The sequence below is a fragment of the Anabrus simplex genome, chromosome 2 (assembly GCF_040414725.1).
Source record: "Anabrus simplex isolate iqAnaSimp1 chromosome 2, ASM4041472v1, whole genome shotgun sequence".
Lineage (NCBI taxonomy): Eukaryota > Metazoa > Arthropoda > Insecta > Orthoptera > Tettigoniidae > Anabrus > Anabrus simplex.
Window position 1 is genome coordinate 262,676,814 of NC_090266.1, and position 19,020 is coordinate 262,695,833.

Sequence of the window (19,020 nt, forward strand, 5' to 3'; positions counted from 1 at the left end):
AATATATATTCCTCAATAATTCATCATAATTACAATTGCACGACGCTTATCACACCCCCACCAGGGTGCAATATATATATAAATTATTGTAGACAACCTCTTACTTTTCAGCATTTAAGGACACTTTTATTCTCCGACCACCGAGCTCGATAGCTGCAGTCGCTTACGTGCGGCCAGTATCCAGTAATCGGGAGATAGTGGGTTCGAGCCCCACTGTCGGCAGCTCTGAAGATGGTTTTCCGTGGTTTCCCATTTTCACACCAGGCAAATGCCGGGGCTGTACCTTAATTAAGGCCACGGCCGCTTCCTTCCCATTCTTAGGCCTTTCCTATCCCGTCGTCGCCATAAGACATATCTGTGTCGGTGCGACGTAAAGCAAATAGCAAAAAAAATATATATATATTCTCCGACCCGTATAGTGGGGAAAACAATAATAATCCACCAGCTGTAAAAACTGTATAACCACATTTCAATTGAGAATTGTAGTGTAGATATGATACATTAGATAGTATCTTGCCTGCTATATTCGTGTGTATCTGTGTGTGTGTATCTTTCGTGTGTATCTGTTAGAGCATGGCAGGATAAAATAGTACTAATAATAATCTCTCCATGCATTTAGCTTTGTTGGTAATCTTTGAGGAGTTCTTGCGAATTTCAAACTTGCAATTTTCATTTCTGTTTGTGCTTAGTAATAACATATTGTAATTAGGATATATCTGAACATAGGCCTAGTTTAAAAATATTGTATGGTAGTATCTTATTAGAAATTAGCAGGCTTATTCTGTGATTGTAAAATATTTGTGTATTATAGAAGAAGTATCTGTAGAAACTGTCTTACTAGAATTCTGTTGTAGTAACTAGGGTAGTCTTAACTGCAGTTATTATCCTGTAAGGGTGCTGCAGAATAAAAATATAATATCGTACGACTAAGTAGTATTGTAGTGTAGCAGTATATTAATTACCTTATTGCCATGTGTCATAGGTAATAAATTTCATATTAATCCATATTGAAGAGCAATATAGTGTCAAACAAAAGCTAAAGGTTTCCACCTATTCAGTACTGTATGTTGTACTTTTCTGAAAAATATCATATAAGTTCTGCCATATTTTTTCTTCACTGTTATGTATGTACATAATAGTAATTGTAATTCAGTAATGAATTATGATTATTTTGGGGTAACTTCGGCCACCATATAAATAACTCAACAAACAAAGTTTCCTCTGACTTAGTGTTACTTCGGCCACTGTAAAGGTTTTTAAAAACTTATAAAACGCCTGATATCAATAATTGGCAAACAAATTAAAACCATTCATGGTAAAACAGACGTATAGTGATCAAATTTACAATATATTTTCAAACAACTCACATTTTCCCCAAACAAGAAACAAGTTTATTTAACTTAAGCCTACAAGCATTGAATGATACAAAAATTATGTATTACATTACCTAACTATTTTTGTTGGCATGAAAGATAATCAGGATAGCAAAATCATATTCTCTTGAATCCAATGTATGAAGAAGAAAATGAGTTGAAAAAAGAAAATACTTTTGGATTGTTCTCACAATACACTGGCTTCTACATTAAAAAATATCTGGCCTGTCAATTAAGCTCTTGAATTTGTATCGCCCACGTCTGACTGGGTTCCAAACTTCCAATTTCCTCACAATATCATCTTTCATCATCAATAACTGGGAAAGTGAAGTACACATCCTTTCCAGCTTTCTTTCTCAAAAACTTCACTACCAAGTGCTCTCCAGTTCCTTTAACTTCTCCGACATAAAATCGCTGAATTTTGTCCTTGGAAAATGTTACAAGTACAAAGTTTCCTACTTCATATTCATCAGTCCCATCTTCTTGCATTTCCAAACTGACCATCCTGTCTTCAGTTGAAATTCTCTCTCCTTGGCTGCGAAGTTCAAAATTTCCTTCAAGCTGCTCCTGTTGATCTTGGGGTTGCTCTGATATGTGGTTTGTAGTTAAACTTTGTCCAGGCCTCACGTTCAGTTGTTTTCCTTTGAATCTGTTATTCTTCTCTCCTAATCAAGATTTTTTCAGGAGATTCGTGAATGATTCGCTCCATGACTTTTCCGAACTCTGATTTTCAGTAAAGTCAGGAAGTCCTTTTAGGACAGCATCTCTATTTAGAGGACAAAGTCCTGCAGCTTTGAAGCCAGATGTCAGGCTAGCTTTCAACCTTTCATCCCCTATATCCTCCAGGGCCGCCTTGAAAACTCTGGGAAATTCTGTTTTAGGTAGGCTTCCTCTATTCTTATTCTTCCATTTGTTCATCTGTTTTCTCCAAGATATTTTAAGTGGACAGAAAAGTGCAACTTACTTTCAATGGCTGTGTTAGATGAGTTGAATTTGGTGACAGGAGAACGAACGATATATTCTTGTTCTCACACTGGTCGATCACTTCCATTGACAGATGGCTGGACAGGCTGTCACCTATTATTACTTTTTACCAGGTAACTTCTTGAGATACGGCGGACAAATTGTAGAAAACCATTCCATGAAAATGGCCATATCAAATCAACCACTTTCATTTCTGTTATAATGTACACCGGTAACACCACCTTCCGTCCAGCCTGGGTACAAATGTTTGGCTCGATAGAGCACATATAGGGGCAACAACTCTTCTGAGCCTGATCCTGCCAAAATGACAGAAGTTCCACTCTTTGATGAGTCAGTAATCCTCTCAGGGTGTTCACATCCTCATTTTACAATCACTTTAGCTTTACCCGGATCATCTACAAAATTAGTTTCACCATAGTTTACAATGTTTTCTGGAGGTATTCCGTCCTGTGATGTTTCTAAGTTGTTGAAGTATTCACCAATTTCTACTGATCCTATAGAGGCTCTAGCTCGTTTGATATTTTTTACAAAGCGAAACGATAAATCTCGATGTCTGTCAAGAAAACTTTTTAGCCAGTCTGCACCAGGCACATTATCTTTGAAGATGGAAATTGTTTTTCCCTCTCTGTCTAAATAATCCTTCACCACAGTTCTCCAGGTGTTAACGGATATCCCCATACAGCACACGTAGTAAGTCCATGAATGAGGTCGGCTTTTTCCTGAAAACAAACACCAGAGATAATAGGTAAATAAAAAATCTTGGTTAGCAATACCTAGGAGGTATAAAGGAAGCAGATACATATAAACGCCAAAGCAAACCTCAGCTAATAGAATGCATGGATGTTCTATTTTTCCCCTGTGCTTCTTGTTTAGCTTGTCTTGCAGGGTCAGTCGCAACCAACAAATTGTTAGTATATCACTGCATATTTCTCTGAGGCTTGCCGAATCGTTATTGTGCCTTCCTTTATCTCTTCTAATCCAGTTTTTAGGTAAACGGTATTGTAATTACAATACTCGCGGCCGCCTAAAACTTTCTCGTATCTTCTCGGCATGACCGAAGTTACCTTGGAAGAGGACAACATTTATCACAAAACTATTCCATGAAAAACCTATTTCAATAAAATGCATCAAATTCAGTTGATCAGTTACCAGACATACTTACTTTCTAACACCATAAACTGCTGGAGTAGTGAATCAGATGCTGGGGCTGGAGAACACTTTGTTTTCCAATGTTACCCAACAAGACAATAATCGGTGCTGCGAAACAAATCGCTTTACTCGACAATGAGCCTGCCTATATTCTTTGAACTAGCGAGTGTTGATAGAGCATTCTATTGCGTACATATTTTCGTTGTTGCAAGTGATTCATCTTTTAGAGTATAGGGGGCAGGAGAAAATCAGTGTTAGCATGCGTCAGTGGCCAAATTTACCCTGGATAGCCGAAATTACCCTGTTTTGTGGTACATATACTTGTTGAAACTAGTTTCGGTCTTACCAGAGACCATCATCAGTCAAAAAAAAATGAAGAAAGCATGAAATTCAATGTAAGATAAGTAAAGATTTGAAAAACACTCATCACAAACGTATGTCCTGTGCAAGCTCTCGGCTTTCCTCCAGTTTGAAAACTGCACCTCACAGAAGACCAGGTATTAAAATACCAGCACTTGAGGATTTTAATACTTTACCTGGTCTTCTGTGAGGTGCAGTTTTCAAACTGGAGGAAAGCTGAGAGCTTGCACAGGACATACGTTTGTGATGAGTGTTTTTCAAATCTTTACTTATCTTACATTGAATTTCATGCTTGCTTCATTTTATCTATATTCATGTCTTGCCTTAACTTTGATTTTGACTGATGATGGTCTCTGGTAAGACCGAAACTAATTTCAACAAATATATGTAACTTTTTTAAGGTTACAACAAACAGTATTTAATAGGTGGAAAACTTTAGCTTTTGTTTTACACTTTATTGTCGTGTGATCCTTGTATACTATCCTAGACAATATTTCTTTCATTTTCTTTTTGCACAGAATAAATTATTTTATTTTTCCTGTTATTTTCATTTTTCCCTAAGTAATGACTAAGGAGTGCAAATGTAGGAACTGTGGGTGTGGTCAGGCATTAAGGAGTATGAGGGAGATAATTAGGATTCTCTCAGAAGACAAAATATACAGGATACAGTAGGTATAAAAGAAGGATGGGAAGGAAAGGGGGGAATTTTAGAAGACAGGTGGTCTAATGTTAAAGGGGAAGGAGATTGCAAGGTAAGGGCTCTATTTAGGATCAGAATTCAGGACAGGTGTCTGTGAGAAATTGGTACAAGTCACTGCAGGCAGAACAACAGAGGGAAGATGAGGAACAGGGAACTGTTGATGAGAAGTGTGGAAGTAGGAGGAAAGAAAAATGTAGGAAAGGGAAATGTGAAGTAGAGGGTGCAAGAAGATAGGTGGAACACGGTCATGGGAGGAGAAAAAAAGGAGGAGGAAGTAGCTTCTGCTGCTATCAGGATAGATAGGGCTGACCAGGAGGGGAGGGGATCAAATGATGTGGGTAGGGTTGAGGCTCTGGTCATGGGGGATTCCATTGTTAGACATGTGGGGAAAGTGTGTGGAGGAAAGGGAACCTGGGTAGAATGTTATCCAGAAATTAGGTCAAGGCAGATGTTGAGAAAAGTAGAAGAAAAGGAGAAAGTGGTAGTGATTCACGTTGGTACCAACAACATAAGACAAGCAGGTATAAGTACCAACATAGTTGGGGATGTGTGGGATCTGGTAAATGCAGCAGGGGTGATGTTTAAGGAAGCAGAGATTGTTATCAGTAGAATACTGTGTAGGAGGGATACTGACTGGAAGGTGATTGGGGATTTAAATGAGACTATGGAGTGGGTATGTGGGAAACTGGGAGTGAAATTTCTAGATCCTAATGGGTGGGTAGGAGATAGGGATCTGCGTTCAGATGGCCTTCACTTAAACCACTGTGGTACATATAAGTTAGGAAATTTGTTTAGAAGGGTTATAGGGAGGTACATTCAGTGAAATGGGGTGGTCTAGGGAGCAGTAATAAGGGTACAGGGATCTGGAAGTCAAGTAGGGATGACATAAAATTGTTAGTGTTGAACTGTAGAAGTATTGTAAAGAAAGGAATAGAATTAAGTAATTTAATAGATTTATACTTACCAGATATTGTAATAGGAGTTGAATCATGGCTAAGAAATGATATAATGGATGCAGAAATATTCTCACGGAACTGGAGTGTGCATCGTAGAGATAGGATAGGAATGATAGCAGGGGGAGTATTCATTCCGGTAAGGAAGAATTTGTAAGCTACGAAGAAGTTAAAGATGACAAATATGAAATTCTAGGTGTAAGGCTCATTTCTAAAGATAATAGGTAACTGATGCTGATTCAGAATTATTTAATAGGATAATCAGCTATGTGGGAAATGATATGGAAAGGAACGTGATTTTAGCGGACGATCTCAATTTACCTAATGTTAATTGGGAAAGTAATGTGAATGACAGGAAGCATGACCAACAAATGGCAAATAAGTTAATATGGGAAGGACAGCTGATTCAGAAAGTGATGGAGCCAACTAGAGAGAGGAATATTCTGGATGTGGTGCTGGTAAAACCAGATGAGCTCTACAGTATAGAGAAACTGAAGTAATAGATGGTATTAGTGATCACAAAGCTGTTTTTATCATAGTTAAAAATAAATATGATAGAACGGAAGGTCTTAAAATTAAGACTATTAGGCTGATAAAACAGGCATGAGGGAGTTTTTAAAAAGTAACGTAAATAAAAACGTAAACAGACTATGGGATGGGTTTAAAGCAATTGTTGAGGAATGTGAAAACAGGTTTGTACCTTTAAAGGTAGTAATGAATGGTAGAGACCCACTACATTATTAACATAGAAGTAAAGAGTCTAAAAGAAGGAGGTGCAGATTGGAAAGAAATAGAGATAGAAATGGCTGTGGATGTGAGGAGAAATTGAAGGAATTTGCTAGGAAATTGAATCTAGCAAAGAAGTCAGCTAAGGATAACATGATGGCAAGCATAATTGGCAGTCATACAAATTTTAGTGAGAATGGAAGGGTATGTATACCTATTTTAATTCAGAAACAGGTTCCAAGAAGGACATTCCAGGAATCATTATTGACTAACGGGAGTGTGTGTGTGAGGATCTTCAAAAGGCAGAAGTATTCAGTCAGCAGTATGTAAAGATTGTTCCTTACAATAATGTCCAGATAGAGGAGGTCACTAATACTAAAGAACTTTTAAATTTATGTATGATAACGACAACATTTACAATGAGATATAAAAGTAGAAAACTAGAAAAGGGGCTGTAATTGATAAGATTTCTGGGGATATACCAAAGACAATGGGTTGGGATATAGCACCATATCTGATGTACTTATTTGATTATTGTTTGCTTGAAGGAGCTATACCAAATGAATGGAGAGTTGCTATAGTAACCCCTGTGTATAAAGGAAAGGGTGATAGTCATAAAACTGAAAATTACAGGCCAGTCAGTTTGACATGCATTGCATGTAAGTTTTGGAAAGGCATTCTTTCTGATTATATTAGACATGTTTGCAAAATTAATAACTGGTTCGATAGAAGGCAGTTCAGGGTTTGGAAAGGTTAATCCACTGAAGCTCAACTTGTAGGATTCCAGCAAGATATAGCAGATATCTTGGATTCAGGTCAAAGGGATTGTATTGCGATTGACCTTTCTAAGACATTTGATAGGGTGGATCGTGGGAGACGGCAAAAATGAGTGCAATTGGACTAGACAAAAGAGTGACTGAATGGGTGGCTATATTTTTAGAAAGTAGATCTTAGAGAATTAGAGTAGGTGAAGCTTTATCTGACCCTATTTATATAAGGAAAGATCTTAATTGGGGTAATCATATAAATGGGATTGTAAATAAAGGGTACAGATCTCTGCACTTGGTTATGAGGGTATTTAGGGGTTGTAGTAAATATGTAAAGGAGAGGGCATATTAGTCTCTGGTAAGACCAAAACTATAGTATGGTTCCAGTGTATGGGATCCTCAGCAGGATTACTTGATTCAAGAACCAGAAAAAATCCAAAGAAAAGCAGCTTGATTTGTTCTGAGTGATTACTGACAAAAGAGTAGCGTTACAAAAATGTTGCGAAGTTTGGTCTGGAAAGACTTGGGAGGAAGAAGACAAGTTGCTCGATTAAGTGGTACCGAGCTCAATAGCTGCAGTCGCTTAAGTGCGGCCAGTATCCAGTATTTGGGAGATAGTAGGTTAGAACCCCACTGTCGGCAGCCCTGAAAATGGTTTTCCGTGGTTCCCCATTTTCACACCAGGCAAATGCTGGGGCTGTACCTTAATTAAGGCCACGGCCACTTCCTTCCCACTCCTAGCCCTTTTCTGTCCCATCGTTGCCATAAGACCTATCTGTGTCGGTGCGACGTAAAGCAACTAGCAAAAAAAAAAAAAATAGCGATTAAGTGGTATGTGATACAAATTCTTATAATTTTGTTAATTACCACCTATTCAATACAATAAAAACGTAATATAAACTTACATATTTATTAAGATGTTGATATGGTACATGTTTCACTCCTTTTTCGTGAGCATCATCAGCCAGTTATTTACTTAAGGTTATATAAGATCATGAAACATTTCTTTTGGATTAAGATTATGCCTATAAACCTGATTGACAAATCTTATAATATTTTACAAGTCATATAACAATAAAATTATGTCTTCAAGTTAAAACATATTTGTCTAAAATCTATCTAAGTCTAACATTTTATTGACGAAACTCATCTGGTGAACATCCTTTAAAATTATTTTAAAAAATAAAAATATTTTGAGATCTGGCTAATTGTATTGATTCAATGTTGCTTAACTTGTATGATTGTCGTTAAAACTTCTTTAACTATATTGACAATTTTCTGCAGTTGATAATTGTCTAGGTTATGGACATTTAACTTGTTCTCGTTGTTGCTGGAGTAACATTTATACAAATGTATTGGCATTAATTTTATATTGTCAATACGAGAATATTGTTCATGAACAAACTTGTTGATGAAACACTTTCTAATGTGATATAGAATTTAAAATGTTCTCGTATGTTCCAAAATGGGCTTGTTGGTATATTTTTCTTTCTGCTGCGTAATTGTCTAGTGTTACTCCTAGCCTCTTGAGAACTACTTGTTGTTCTGTTTGCACTCCTTGTATTATCTATATATATAAAAGAACTTGTCCTGACTGACTGACTGACTGACTGACTGACTGACTGACTGACTGACTGACTGACTGACTGACTGACTGACTGACTGACTGACTGACTGACTGACTGACTGACTGACTGACTGACTGACTGACTGACTGACTGACTGACTGACTGACTGACTGACTGACTGACTGACTGACTGACTGACTGACTGACTGACTGACTGACTGACTGACTGACTGACTGACTGACTGACTGACTGACTGACTGACTGACTGACTGACTGACTGACTGACTGACTGACTGACTGACTGACTGACTGACTGACTGACTGACTGACTGACTGACTGACTGACTGACTGACTGACTGACTGACTGACTGACTGACTGACTGACTGACTGACTGACTGACTGACTGACTGACTGACTGACTGACTGACTGACTGACTGACTGACTGACTGACTGACTGACTGACTGACTGACTGACTGACTGACTGACTGACTGACTGACTGACTGACTGACTGACTGACTGACTGACTGACTGACTGACTGACTGACTGACTGACTGACTGACTGACTGACTGACTGACTGACTGACTGATTCATCATCGCTGAGCCAAAACTACTGGACATAAAGAAATGAAATTTTGGGGATACATTCATATTAAGATGTAGGTGCTCGCTAAGAGAGGATTTTTGGATATTCCGTCGCTAAGGGGGTGAAAAGGGGGGTGAAATTTTAAAATGAGTGTATCTATATCTCAAAACTTTAAAAGTTTACAGATGTAAAAATTGGTATTTAGAATCTTCTTTAAAAATAAGGAAACACGTATTTTTTTGTTTTCAGAAAATCCCAATAGGAGGGGTGAAAAAGGGTGAAAATGGGGAAAAATGGGTTGAATGCCTTTAATCAGGATACCGGTACTTATATCTCAGAAACTGAAGATATTACAGACCTGAAAATTGGTACTTTTGATCTCCTTTAAAAATAAAGAAACACGTATTTTTTTTGTTTTTGGAAAATCCAATTAATGGGATGGTGAAAAGGGGGTGAATTTTTAAAATGAATGAATCTATATCTCCAAACTTTTAAAGTTTGCAGATGTAAAAATTGGTATTTAGAATCTTCATTAAAAATAAGGAAACACGTATTTTTTTGTTTTCGGAAAATCGCAATAGGAGGAGTGAAAAGGGGTGAAAAAGAGGTTGAATGCCTTTAATGAGGCTACTTATATCTCAGAAACTGAAGATATTACAGACCTGAAAATTGGTGTTTGGGATCTCCTTTAAAATAAAGAAACACGATTTTTTTTGTTTGTGGAAAATCCAATTAAGGGGGGTGAAAAGGAAGGTAATATTTTAAAATGAGTGTATCTATATCTCAAAACTTTTAAAGGTTATAGATGTGAAAATTGGTATTTAGAATCTCCTTTAAAAATAAAGAAACACGTATATTTTGTTTTCGGAAAATCCTAATAGGAAGGGTGGAAAAGGTTCAAAAAAGGGTCGAATGCATTTCATGAGTCTACAGTACTTATATTTCAGAACCTGAAGATATTACAGACCTGAAAATTGCTGTTTGGCATCTTCTTTAAAAATAAAGAAACACGTACTTTTTTGTTTGTGGAAAATCCAATTAATGGGGGGGGGGAGTGAAAAGGGGGTGATTTTTTAAAATGAGTGTATCTATATCTCAAAACTTTTAAAGTTTATAGATGTAAAAATTGGTATTTAGAATCTCCTTTAATAATAAAGAAACACATATTATTTTGCTTTCGGAAAATCCCAATAGGAAGGGTGGAAAAGGGTGAATAATGGGTCGAATGCCTTTATTGAGTCTACTTATATTTCAGAACCTGAAGATATTACAGACCTGAACATTTGTATTTTGGATCTACTTTAAAAGTAAAGAAACACGTATTTTTTCGTTTTTTGAAAATCCAAATAATGGGGGGGGGGTGAAAAAGGGGGTGAATTTTTTAAAATGAGTGTGTCTACAACTTAAAACTTTAAAATTTACAGATGTAAAAATCGGTAGTTAGAATCCCCTCTAAAAATAAAGGAACACTTATTTTTTTGTTTCCTGTAAATCCTAATAGGAGGGGTGTAAAAGGGTGAAAAATGGGTTGAATGCCTTTAATGAGGATACATATATCTCAGAAACGAGGGATATTACAGAACTGAAAATTTGTATATGGGATCTCCTTTAAAAATAAAGAAACGCGTTTTTTAGTTTTTGGAAAATCCAACTAATGGCGGTTAAACAGGAGTGACAAATTGGGGTGAATTTTTTGAAAGACTATATCTACAGATTATCTTGGAAACGTAAAATGTTACAGACGTAAAAAGTGGATGTTTGGAATCTCCTGTAAATGTAAAGAAACAGAGGTGATTTGTTTTTGGAAACTCCACTTAAGGGGAACTCAAAAGGGGTGAAATTTTAAAATGAGAATTTTTACAGTATATCTAAAAAAACTGAACATGTTACAGAAGTGATAAATGGTATCTTTTATCTCTATTAAACATAAAGAAACGTGTATTTTTAGTTTTCGGAAATACCACTTGGGTGGAGGGGGGGTTAAAGTGACTGAAAATGGTGTTGAATTCTTTTAATTAGGCTACTGATATCTCAAAAATGAAGATGTTACAGACGTGAAATTTGATATTTGCAATCTGCTTTAAAAGTAAAGAAACACGTATTCTCGGAAAATCCAATGAAGGGTTGGGGGGGGGGGTGAAAGAATTGAAAAATTAATTGTCTTAATTGTATGAGAATACATACATCTAATAAAAACTAAAGTTGTTACAGACGTGAAAATTCGTATTTGGATCTCCTTTCAAAACAAAGAAAAACGCGTTTTGGGGGGAAACCATCTTGGAGGGCGGGAGTGTAAAGGAGATGAATTCCTTTCATGAGGACACATAAATCAAAAACTGAAGAAGTTAGAGTCGTGATAATTGGTATTTAGAGGATCCTTTACTATTAAAGAAACAAGTATTTTTGCGGGAAAATTCACTTGGGGGGGGGGGGGGAGTAGTGTGAAATGAAGTGAAGAACGTAAATTATTTTTATGGGGATACTTATATCTCACAACTGAAGGTAATAGACGTGAACATTGGTGTTTGGAATCTCCCTTAAACATATAGAAACAAGCCTTCTTTTAATTTTTTTGGGGGGGGGAGGGGGTGGTAAATAAACTTAACGGCGGTAGGGTGTAGAAGGAGGTGAGACCAATTGATTTTACTGTTATTAATGTACTTAAAAGGATCCTCCGTTGCTCAGGCAGCAGCGCGCCGGCCTCTCACAACTGGGTTCCGTGGTTCAAATCCCGGTCACTCCATGTGACATTCGTGCTGGACAAAACGGAGGCGGGACAGGTTTTTCTCCCGATACTCCGGTTTTCCGGTCATCAGCCATTCCAGCAACACATAATAATAATAATAATAATAATAATAATAATAATAATAATAATAATAATAATGTTCCGGACCGTCATCAAATGTGCGGACCGCGCTGGAAACGGCTACTGGACCGGTAATGACTAAGAATGCAGTCCGACCGCCGGTTCAATGCCGCCAAGGCACCCAATATAACACCACGCCGGATCTCCTGAAGGATTTTATACATATTAAAAACGATTATAGGAAAAGATGGCAAAGATTTACGTACACAACTGACCGGGAAGAATACCTGAGCCTAGCCCGGGAAGTACGAACTCGATTGCTGGAAAGGAAGATTGAAAAATGGGAGGAATCGTGCCGTAAAATAAGAGGAAACGAGTCAGATCGGGAATTTTGGTGGATTCTCGCAGAAAACGAGTCAGATCGCGAATTTCGGCGGATTATATATCTAAAACAATAAGCATTCAATTATAAATTTCAGTATAATACCGTAGCGAAGCACGGGTATCTTGCTAGTATACAATATAACAAGCCCATTTTTGAACATACGAGAACATTTTAAATTCTATATCACATTAGAAAGTATTTCATCAACAAGTTTTGTATAAATGTTACTCCAGCAACAACGAGAACAAGTTAAATGTCCATAACATAGACAATTATCAACTGCAGAAAATTGTCAATATAGTTAAAGAAGTTTTAACGACAATTATACAAGTTAAGCAACATTGGATCAATACAATTAGCCAGATCTCAAAAGTTTTTTATTTTTTAAAATAATTTTAAAGGATGTTCACCAGATGAGTTTTGTCAATAAAATGTTAGATAGATTTTAGACAAATATGTTTTAACTTAAAGACATAATTTTATTGTTATATGACTTGTAAAATATTATAAGATTTGTCAATCAGTTTTATAGGCATAATCTTAATCCAAAAGAATTGTTTCATGATCTTATAACCTTAAGTAAATAATAATTGGCTGATGATGCCCACGAAAAAGGAGCAAAACATGTACCATATCAACATCTTAATAAATATGTAAGTTTATATTACGTTTTTATTGTATTGAATAGGTGGTAATTAACAAAATTATAAGAATTTGTATCACAAGTAGATCTTCAATACAGACAAAGAAAATGAAATTTATAACCTGCAATAAGTGGTATGTTCCGAGTTGTCAGTGGAGAGATGGCGTGGGATGATATTAGTAGACAAATAATTTGAGTAGAGTCTTTAAAAGTAGGAAAGATCACAATATGAAGATAAAGTTGGAATTCAAGAGGACAAATTGGGGCTAAAATTCGTTTATAGGAAGGGGAGTTAGGGATTGTAATAACTTACCAAGGGGGGTGTTCAATAAATTTCCAATTTCTTTGAAATCACTTAAGAAAAGGCTAGGAAAACAACAGATAGGGAATCTGCCACCTGGGTGACTGCCCTAACTGCAGATCAGTAGTGAGTGAGTGAGTGATTGATTGATTGATTGATTGATTGATTGATTGATTGATTGATTGATTGATTGATTGATTGATTGTCAGTAAACATAAGCACTGGTGAAATGGATATTGAATGCGAGGTCTAATTAATTATGAGTGGTTACGATAGTAGCCATCAGTTTCTGTACTTAGCCTACTCACTCGTGTACTTCCTGCTGCATACAATGCCAGAATGTGTATCCTTTATAATTATGTGATACTCTATCAAAATAGACCTCGATAGAAATGAAAGAAATGAACAGCCTCGTCTCTTGTGTTTATAGAATGGAGAAGGTCTGTTGTTGGCTTTTTGCATACTTGGCACAAACAACATTCAGCTCAGCATACCTGAAGGCTTACAACATGCTGCTCGACGCACAATGAGGGGACGACGCTCTTGAGTTCTCTCTAAATTTCTCGTGAGAACCCGGTGCTTGCACTAGTCTCGAGAATTCTCGAGACCCCGTTTCAGATGGCCCATCACCAACAATGAGTTGAAATCTGTTATAATACAATTATGCACCAATGTTAGACATCTCCTTGGCTGAATAGTCAGCATATTGCCTTTTATTTCAGTGGGTCTTGGGTTTGATTCCCATCTGTGTTGAGGATTTTTAACTGTGTGTGGTTAATTTCTTTTGCTTGGGGACTGGGTGTTTGTTTTAATGTACATCTCTTCATTAACACACAACACACCATACTACCATCCATCACAGAAACACACAATACTGAATATATCCCTCCACGTAGGGTTGATGTCTGTAAGGGTATCCATGCCTAAAAGTTATTCCAAATCCATATCAAGTGCTGATCCCAATAAAATGAGAAAAATGCCAGGAAGAAGGTATGCAGAAAAGTTTAAAATTCTTAAATTAGTTACAATTTCAAGGAGCATGGGACACTATGTGCATGATTCAAGTGTTTCTTTGTGTGGTTCGTTGTGCATGTTCAAAGAAATTACGTGATTTCAAAGCAGAGTACATACGTATACCTCACTAAGTCGTGCACTTATGGGCGCGCAGCTGTAAGCTTGTATTCAGGAGATAATGGGTTCGAACCCCACTTTTGTCAGCCCTGAAGATGGTTTTCCGTTGTTTCCCATTTTCACACCAGGTAAATACTGGGTCTGTACCTTAATTATGGCCACGACCGCTTCCTTCCCACTCCTAGTCTTTTACTGCCCCATCTGTGTCGGTGTGATATAAAGCAACTTGTATACATTACCGCTCATTGATTTCAATACACCCAATAATTGACATCTAGTTGTCTGTAGATAAGGTCTAATACCGTGGGTATGGTTGAGGAAGCAAAGGAATAGTACAACAGTTGTACACATGTCATGATTTTTGTTTGTGGTCATCGAGATACAATAGTATCCAACAAACAATGTTGTATATATAAACATTATATACCTATCGGATATCTTTGTTTACCTATTTGCCGATGGACGCCCTGTAGTGAAGTGATATCTGCAGCGAACGGCAAGCATTGCTACAATACATAACATGGTTCCTGCATGTCAGTTCCTTCGTGACAGTTGAAGTGTGCACATCGCTAGTATGGCTCCACGAGTGGAGATATCCATAGAAAAACATGCTGCAATTGTAGCACTTAGCCAAGCAGGTTTATCTATTCGCCAAATTGCAGAACAGTGTAGCGTGTCTATAGGGGGAGTGCAATACACCCTTCACCGCCAGAAGACAACAGGTAGCAATAAGGACATACCACAACCAGGACAACCTCGTAAAACAACTAAAAGTGATGATAAATATATCAGAATTACCAGTAAGAGAAATAGATTCAAAGCAGCGCCATAATTCGTGCAGAATTGGTAGAAATGGACACATCAACAATATCTGTTGCAACAGTAAAAAGGAGACTGATTGAAGCTGGCTTGAAAGGATGTGTCACAGCAAGAAAACCCCTTCTAAGGCCCATAAATAAACAGAAGAGACTTGATTGGGCTAGAAAACATCATAATTGGACATCAGAAGAGTGGGCGAAGGTGTTATTCACCTATGAATCAAAGTTCGAGATTTTTGTAACCAGAAGGAGAATTGCTAGGCAGGCAATAATTCCATTGTGGAGATTTATCTCCCGTATACAGTTATCAGACTGTGCCTCTTATAATGGGCTTCTGATAAGTTCACCTGCATACATCCCAGCGTCAGTGGGTAGGGTCTGACACATCCCACTCTGATGAGTCTAGTGTCAGACCTAAGACGAAACGCTGGTTGATAGAGCAAAACACCTGAAAAAAGCCTTACATCTGAATATTTGTTTGCCGATTTGCAGGAGAAAGGGTGGCCCAGTAGTGTGTTCTACCTACAGTTTAACACAGTGGAGGTTCTATTATGGTTTGGGGATGTTTTGCCGGAGATAGAGTTGGCGACATTGTGAAAATAGAAGGATGTACGGATCAGAAGAAGTACTACCACATACTTCAGTATCATGCAATACCAAGTGGATTGCGCTTAATAGGGAAAGAGTTCACCTTACAACAGGATAATGACCCAAAACATCGGTCGGCATACTGTACGAACTACATTGCATCAAAGTAAAAACAGAAAGTACTGAAAGATATGATATGGCCGTCCCAAAGCCCCGATTGTAATCCCATTGAAATGGTCTGGGATGAAGTGGACAGACATATCAGGGAAGTTAATATATACAGCAAGGAACATCTCTGGAATTTTGTTAAGAGATGTGTGGAATCCTATAGATTCACGATACCTACAAAAACTGATTGACCGCATGCTTCGAGTTTGTGAGGCAGTCATTCAATCCAAAGGAGGATACTTTGGTGAAAGTAAAATATAATGATTGTGATTGTATTATATATGTGCAAGTTAATACAATTATCTTTTGTGAGAAATAACGTTTGATTTGTGTTATAAATCTGAAATACCAGGGTGTATTGAAATTAATGAGCAGTAGTGTGTAAAAATACAAAAATCTTCGAAGCCTGTGTATTTTGTTCAGTGTGCATGGTTTTATCAACAGTTGAAAGAAAATTTCATGTATTTTCAGTATCTGTATGACTACTATGTTTTAGTAGACATTACTTTAGTTTCCATTTTACTTCTGTGTTCCAGCCTTAATGCAGTATATTTAAGTAGGTTATATAACATTTATCTTGCTACGTAGAAACATGTACTGAACCATATCAGTTATGGTTAATATGAAAGTGACATGGAGACCCTGCATTTGCTTATTTATTGTTTTTAAGTATATCTATTTAAAAATTTTGTTGTAATATTTCAGTACTACGTAAACAAACCTACAACTATTATTTTTGTAAATAGACACACAAGATACACAAAGAATGTAACATCATAATATAACTAACTGAATAAATTAGCATAAAGCATTAGGTTTAAAATAATTTCACCATTTCTACCTGAGGGCATGTTAAAAGTTTATATTTTGCAGATATTTTTTTGCCATGTAAATTGAATAAAAGGTAGTGATATGAATTTTTTGTATTTGTTTCAGTCACATCCAAATGTGAAGCCAATGGCATATGCTAGCAGTATATTAAGTCTTATTTGCTAGTACTCAAAACTTATTCCAAGTATGATGATCGATACGTGTGTGACCTTAGGGAGTAATTTGAAGACGGTGATAAAGTGATGGCTGTGTGTTGAAGTGCATCGTGATGTCAGCATCATCGCCAACCTACTGAGCAGTCCTGGCCATTTGCATAAACAAATTGAATGGCTAAGTGTGTGAGTCACTTGAGATGGGAAACAAGTTGTTATAGAAACTGAGAGCTACCAAAGTCAGTGAACTGAATATGAAATTTTACAGATATGCTCAATGATATAAGGCAAAACTTTGGAGCAGATCACCCAAGTAATTTGAAATGAATTAATAGTCATTTTTGTTCCTCCCTGGATGAACAGGAGATATTACAACCAGGCAGCAGACACACACACTTTGTCAAGATCTTATTGGCAGTTTTTCAGTATGTGATACCAATGCTTTTAATTTAAGAGAATTGTGAAATAGACATAAAAATATGTACATAGATATACGTAAAACGAATCATGTGAATGAGATGAAATCACGTAATAATGGTGTGCATTTATATATGCATATGCCATGAGTGAGGGAGTGCATGAGTGTGTGCATGTGCACAGGATGAGATACTAAGACTTCTGAATGTAGGTGTAACTTCAGAACTGAGTCATTCCATTATAATACAAAATAAAGGGTATTCTAAATTCAGACATAACAAAATTTAGCTCTTGCAGCATCTAGGTTCAATTTACTTGTATTTTGCTACAAAATTGGCTGTATTTAGAGTGAACCAACAGTACATGTAAGTTACGCCTTTATTTTCAACTTCTTTATCCTCATACTGTGTATATATATACAGTATATATTTATATAAATACTACAGTATAAGTGTGTGCGTATATGTATATATGCATCTATTAAAGGGATGATCGCAGAAGAAAAGCACGCCATGCTGCCTTCTAAAAAAATTCTTCGTTTAACATAATTATTATTTTCAGACCTCAGAATTCTTTGTATATTTTTATTTATTTGCTATATTTATCCACTAGTGTAATGGTTAGCACTACTAACTGATGTCCTCTGTTTCCCTGGTTCGATTCTCAGTACTGATGGAGATTTAAGAATGGCAGGAGGGCTGGTATGTGGCTAAAATAGTACATGCAGCTCACCTCCATTGGGGGATATGCCTGAAAAAACTGCACCGTGTTGGGACGAGGACATCAGTGTACTATACTTCTTCTTCTATTATTATTATTGACACACAAATGCCATGAGTTCAAATTTTAAATCAACCCTGTGCAGTAAAACTTTCTTACAAATCATTTGACTAAAACAGGTGTTTTCTTTAAAATTTTATTTTGTTTCTTTGTTGTTACATTTCCATTTGTTTTGAGTAATATTTTACTGTAAAAGTCTTTGGTTTAAATAAAGTTTCTATTCTGATGTTGTTTTTTTTATTTTATATTAGAATGATGAGGGGTGAAATGGAAGTTTTGGTTGAATTCATTGCTTCTAAAATTCATTCATAAAAATAATCCCCTGTTTTGGAATAATTTATTGATGTTGTTTGTGTATATAATATAGTTTCAAGATTAAGAGAAAACAGATTATGTAGCTCAAAATACTCCTTTTCAGTTATTGGTTTACCATTGTCATCAAATATGCTAACATCTATTATGTAAAAATGATCATAAGTGACACAGAAGTACAAGAGTTACGAAGGCAATGAAGCTCATTACAAGGGTTATAAAGCACGACTGCAAACATTGCAGTGCATTTTAAGATAGTTTATGTATTGTTCAATCTGCTGAGTGGGAAGAGAATGTTTGCTTATTACCTTGATTTTTAAAATTTATTTTAGGAGTATTAATCTATATATTGTCTGGCTCCTTGGATGAATGGTTAGCATAGTGGCCTTCAGTTCAGAGGACCCCGGGCTCGATTCCTGGCTGCGCCGAGGATTTTAACCATGTATGGTCAGTTAATTTGTTTTGCTATTTGTTTTACGTCGCACCGACACAGATAGGTCTTATAGCGATGATGGGA

At 36.6% G+C, this 19,020-nt stretch overlaps 1 protein-coding gene across 1 annotated transcript in view; it reads left to right on the forward strand.

Moving 5' to 3' along the window:
* The window catches only part of LOC136862772 (serine/threonine-protein phosphatase 5), a 239,688-nt gene extending 221,271 nt beyond the window's left edge, over positions 1-18,417 (forward strand). Inside the window, exon 11 of the mRNA XM_067139018.2 lies at positions 16,948-18,417. Within this exon, the coding sequence (XP_066995119.1) occupies positions 16,948-17,007 (60 nt within the window). The 3' untranslated portion in view covers positions 17,008-18,417. The remainder of the gene's footprint in view (positions 1-16,947) is intronic.
* Positions 18,418-19,020: the final 603 nt, after the last annotated feature.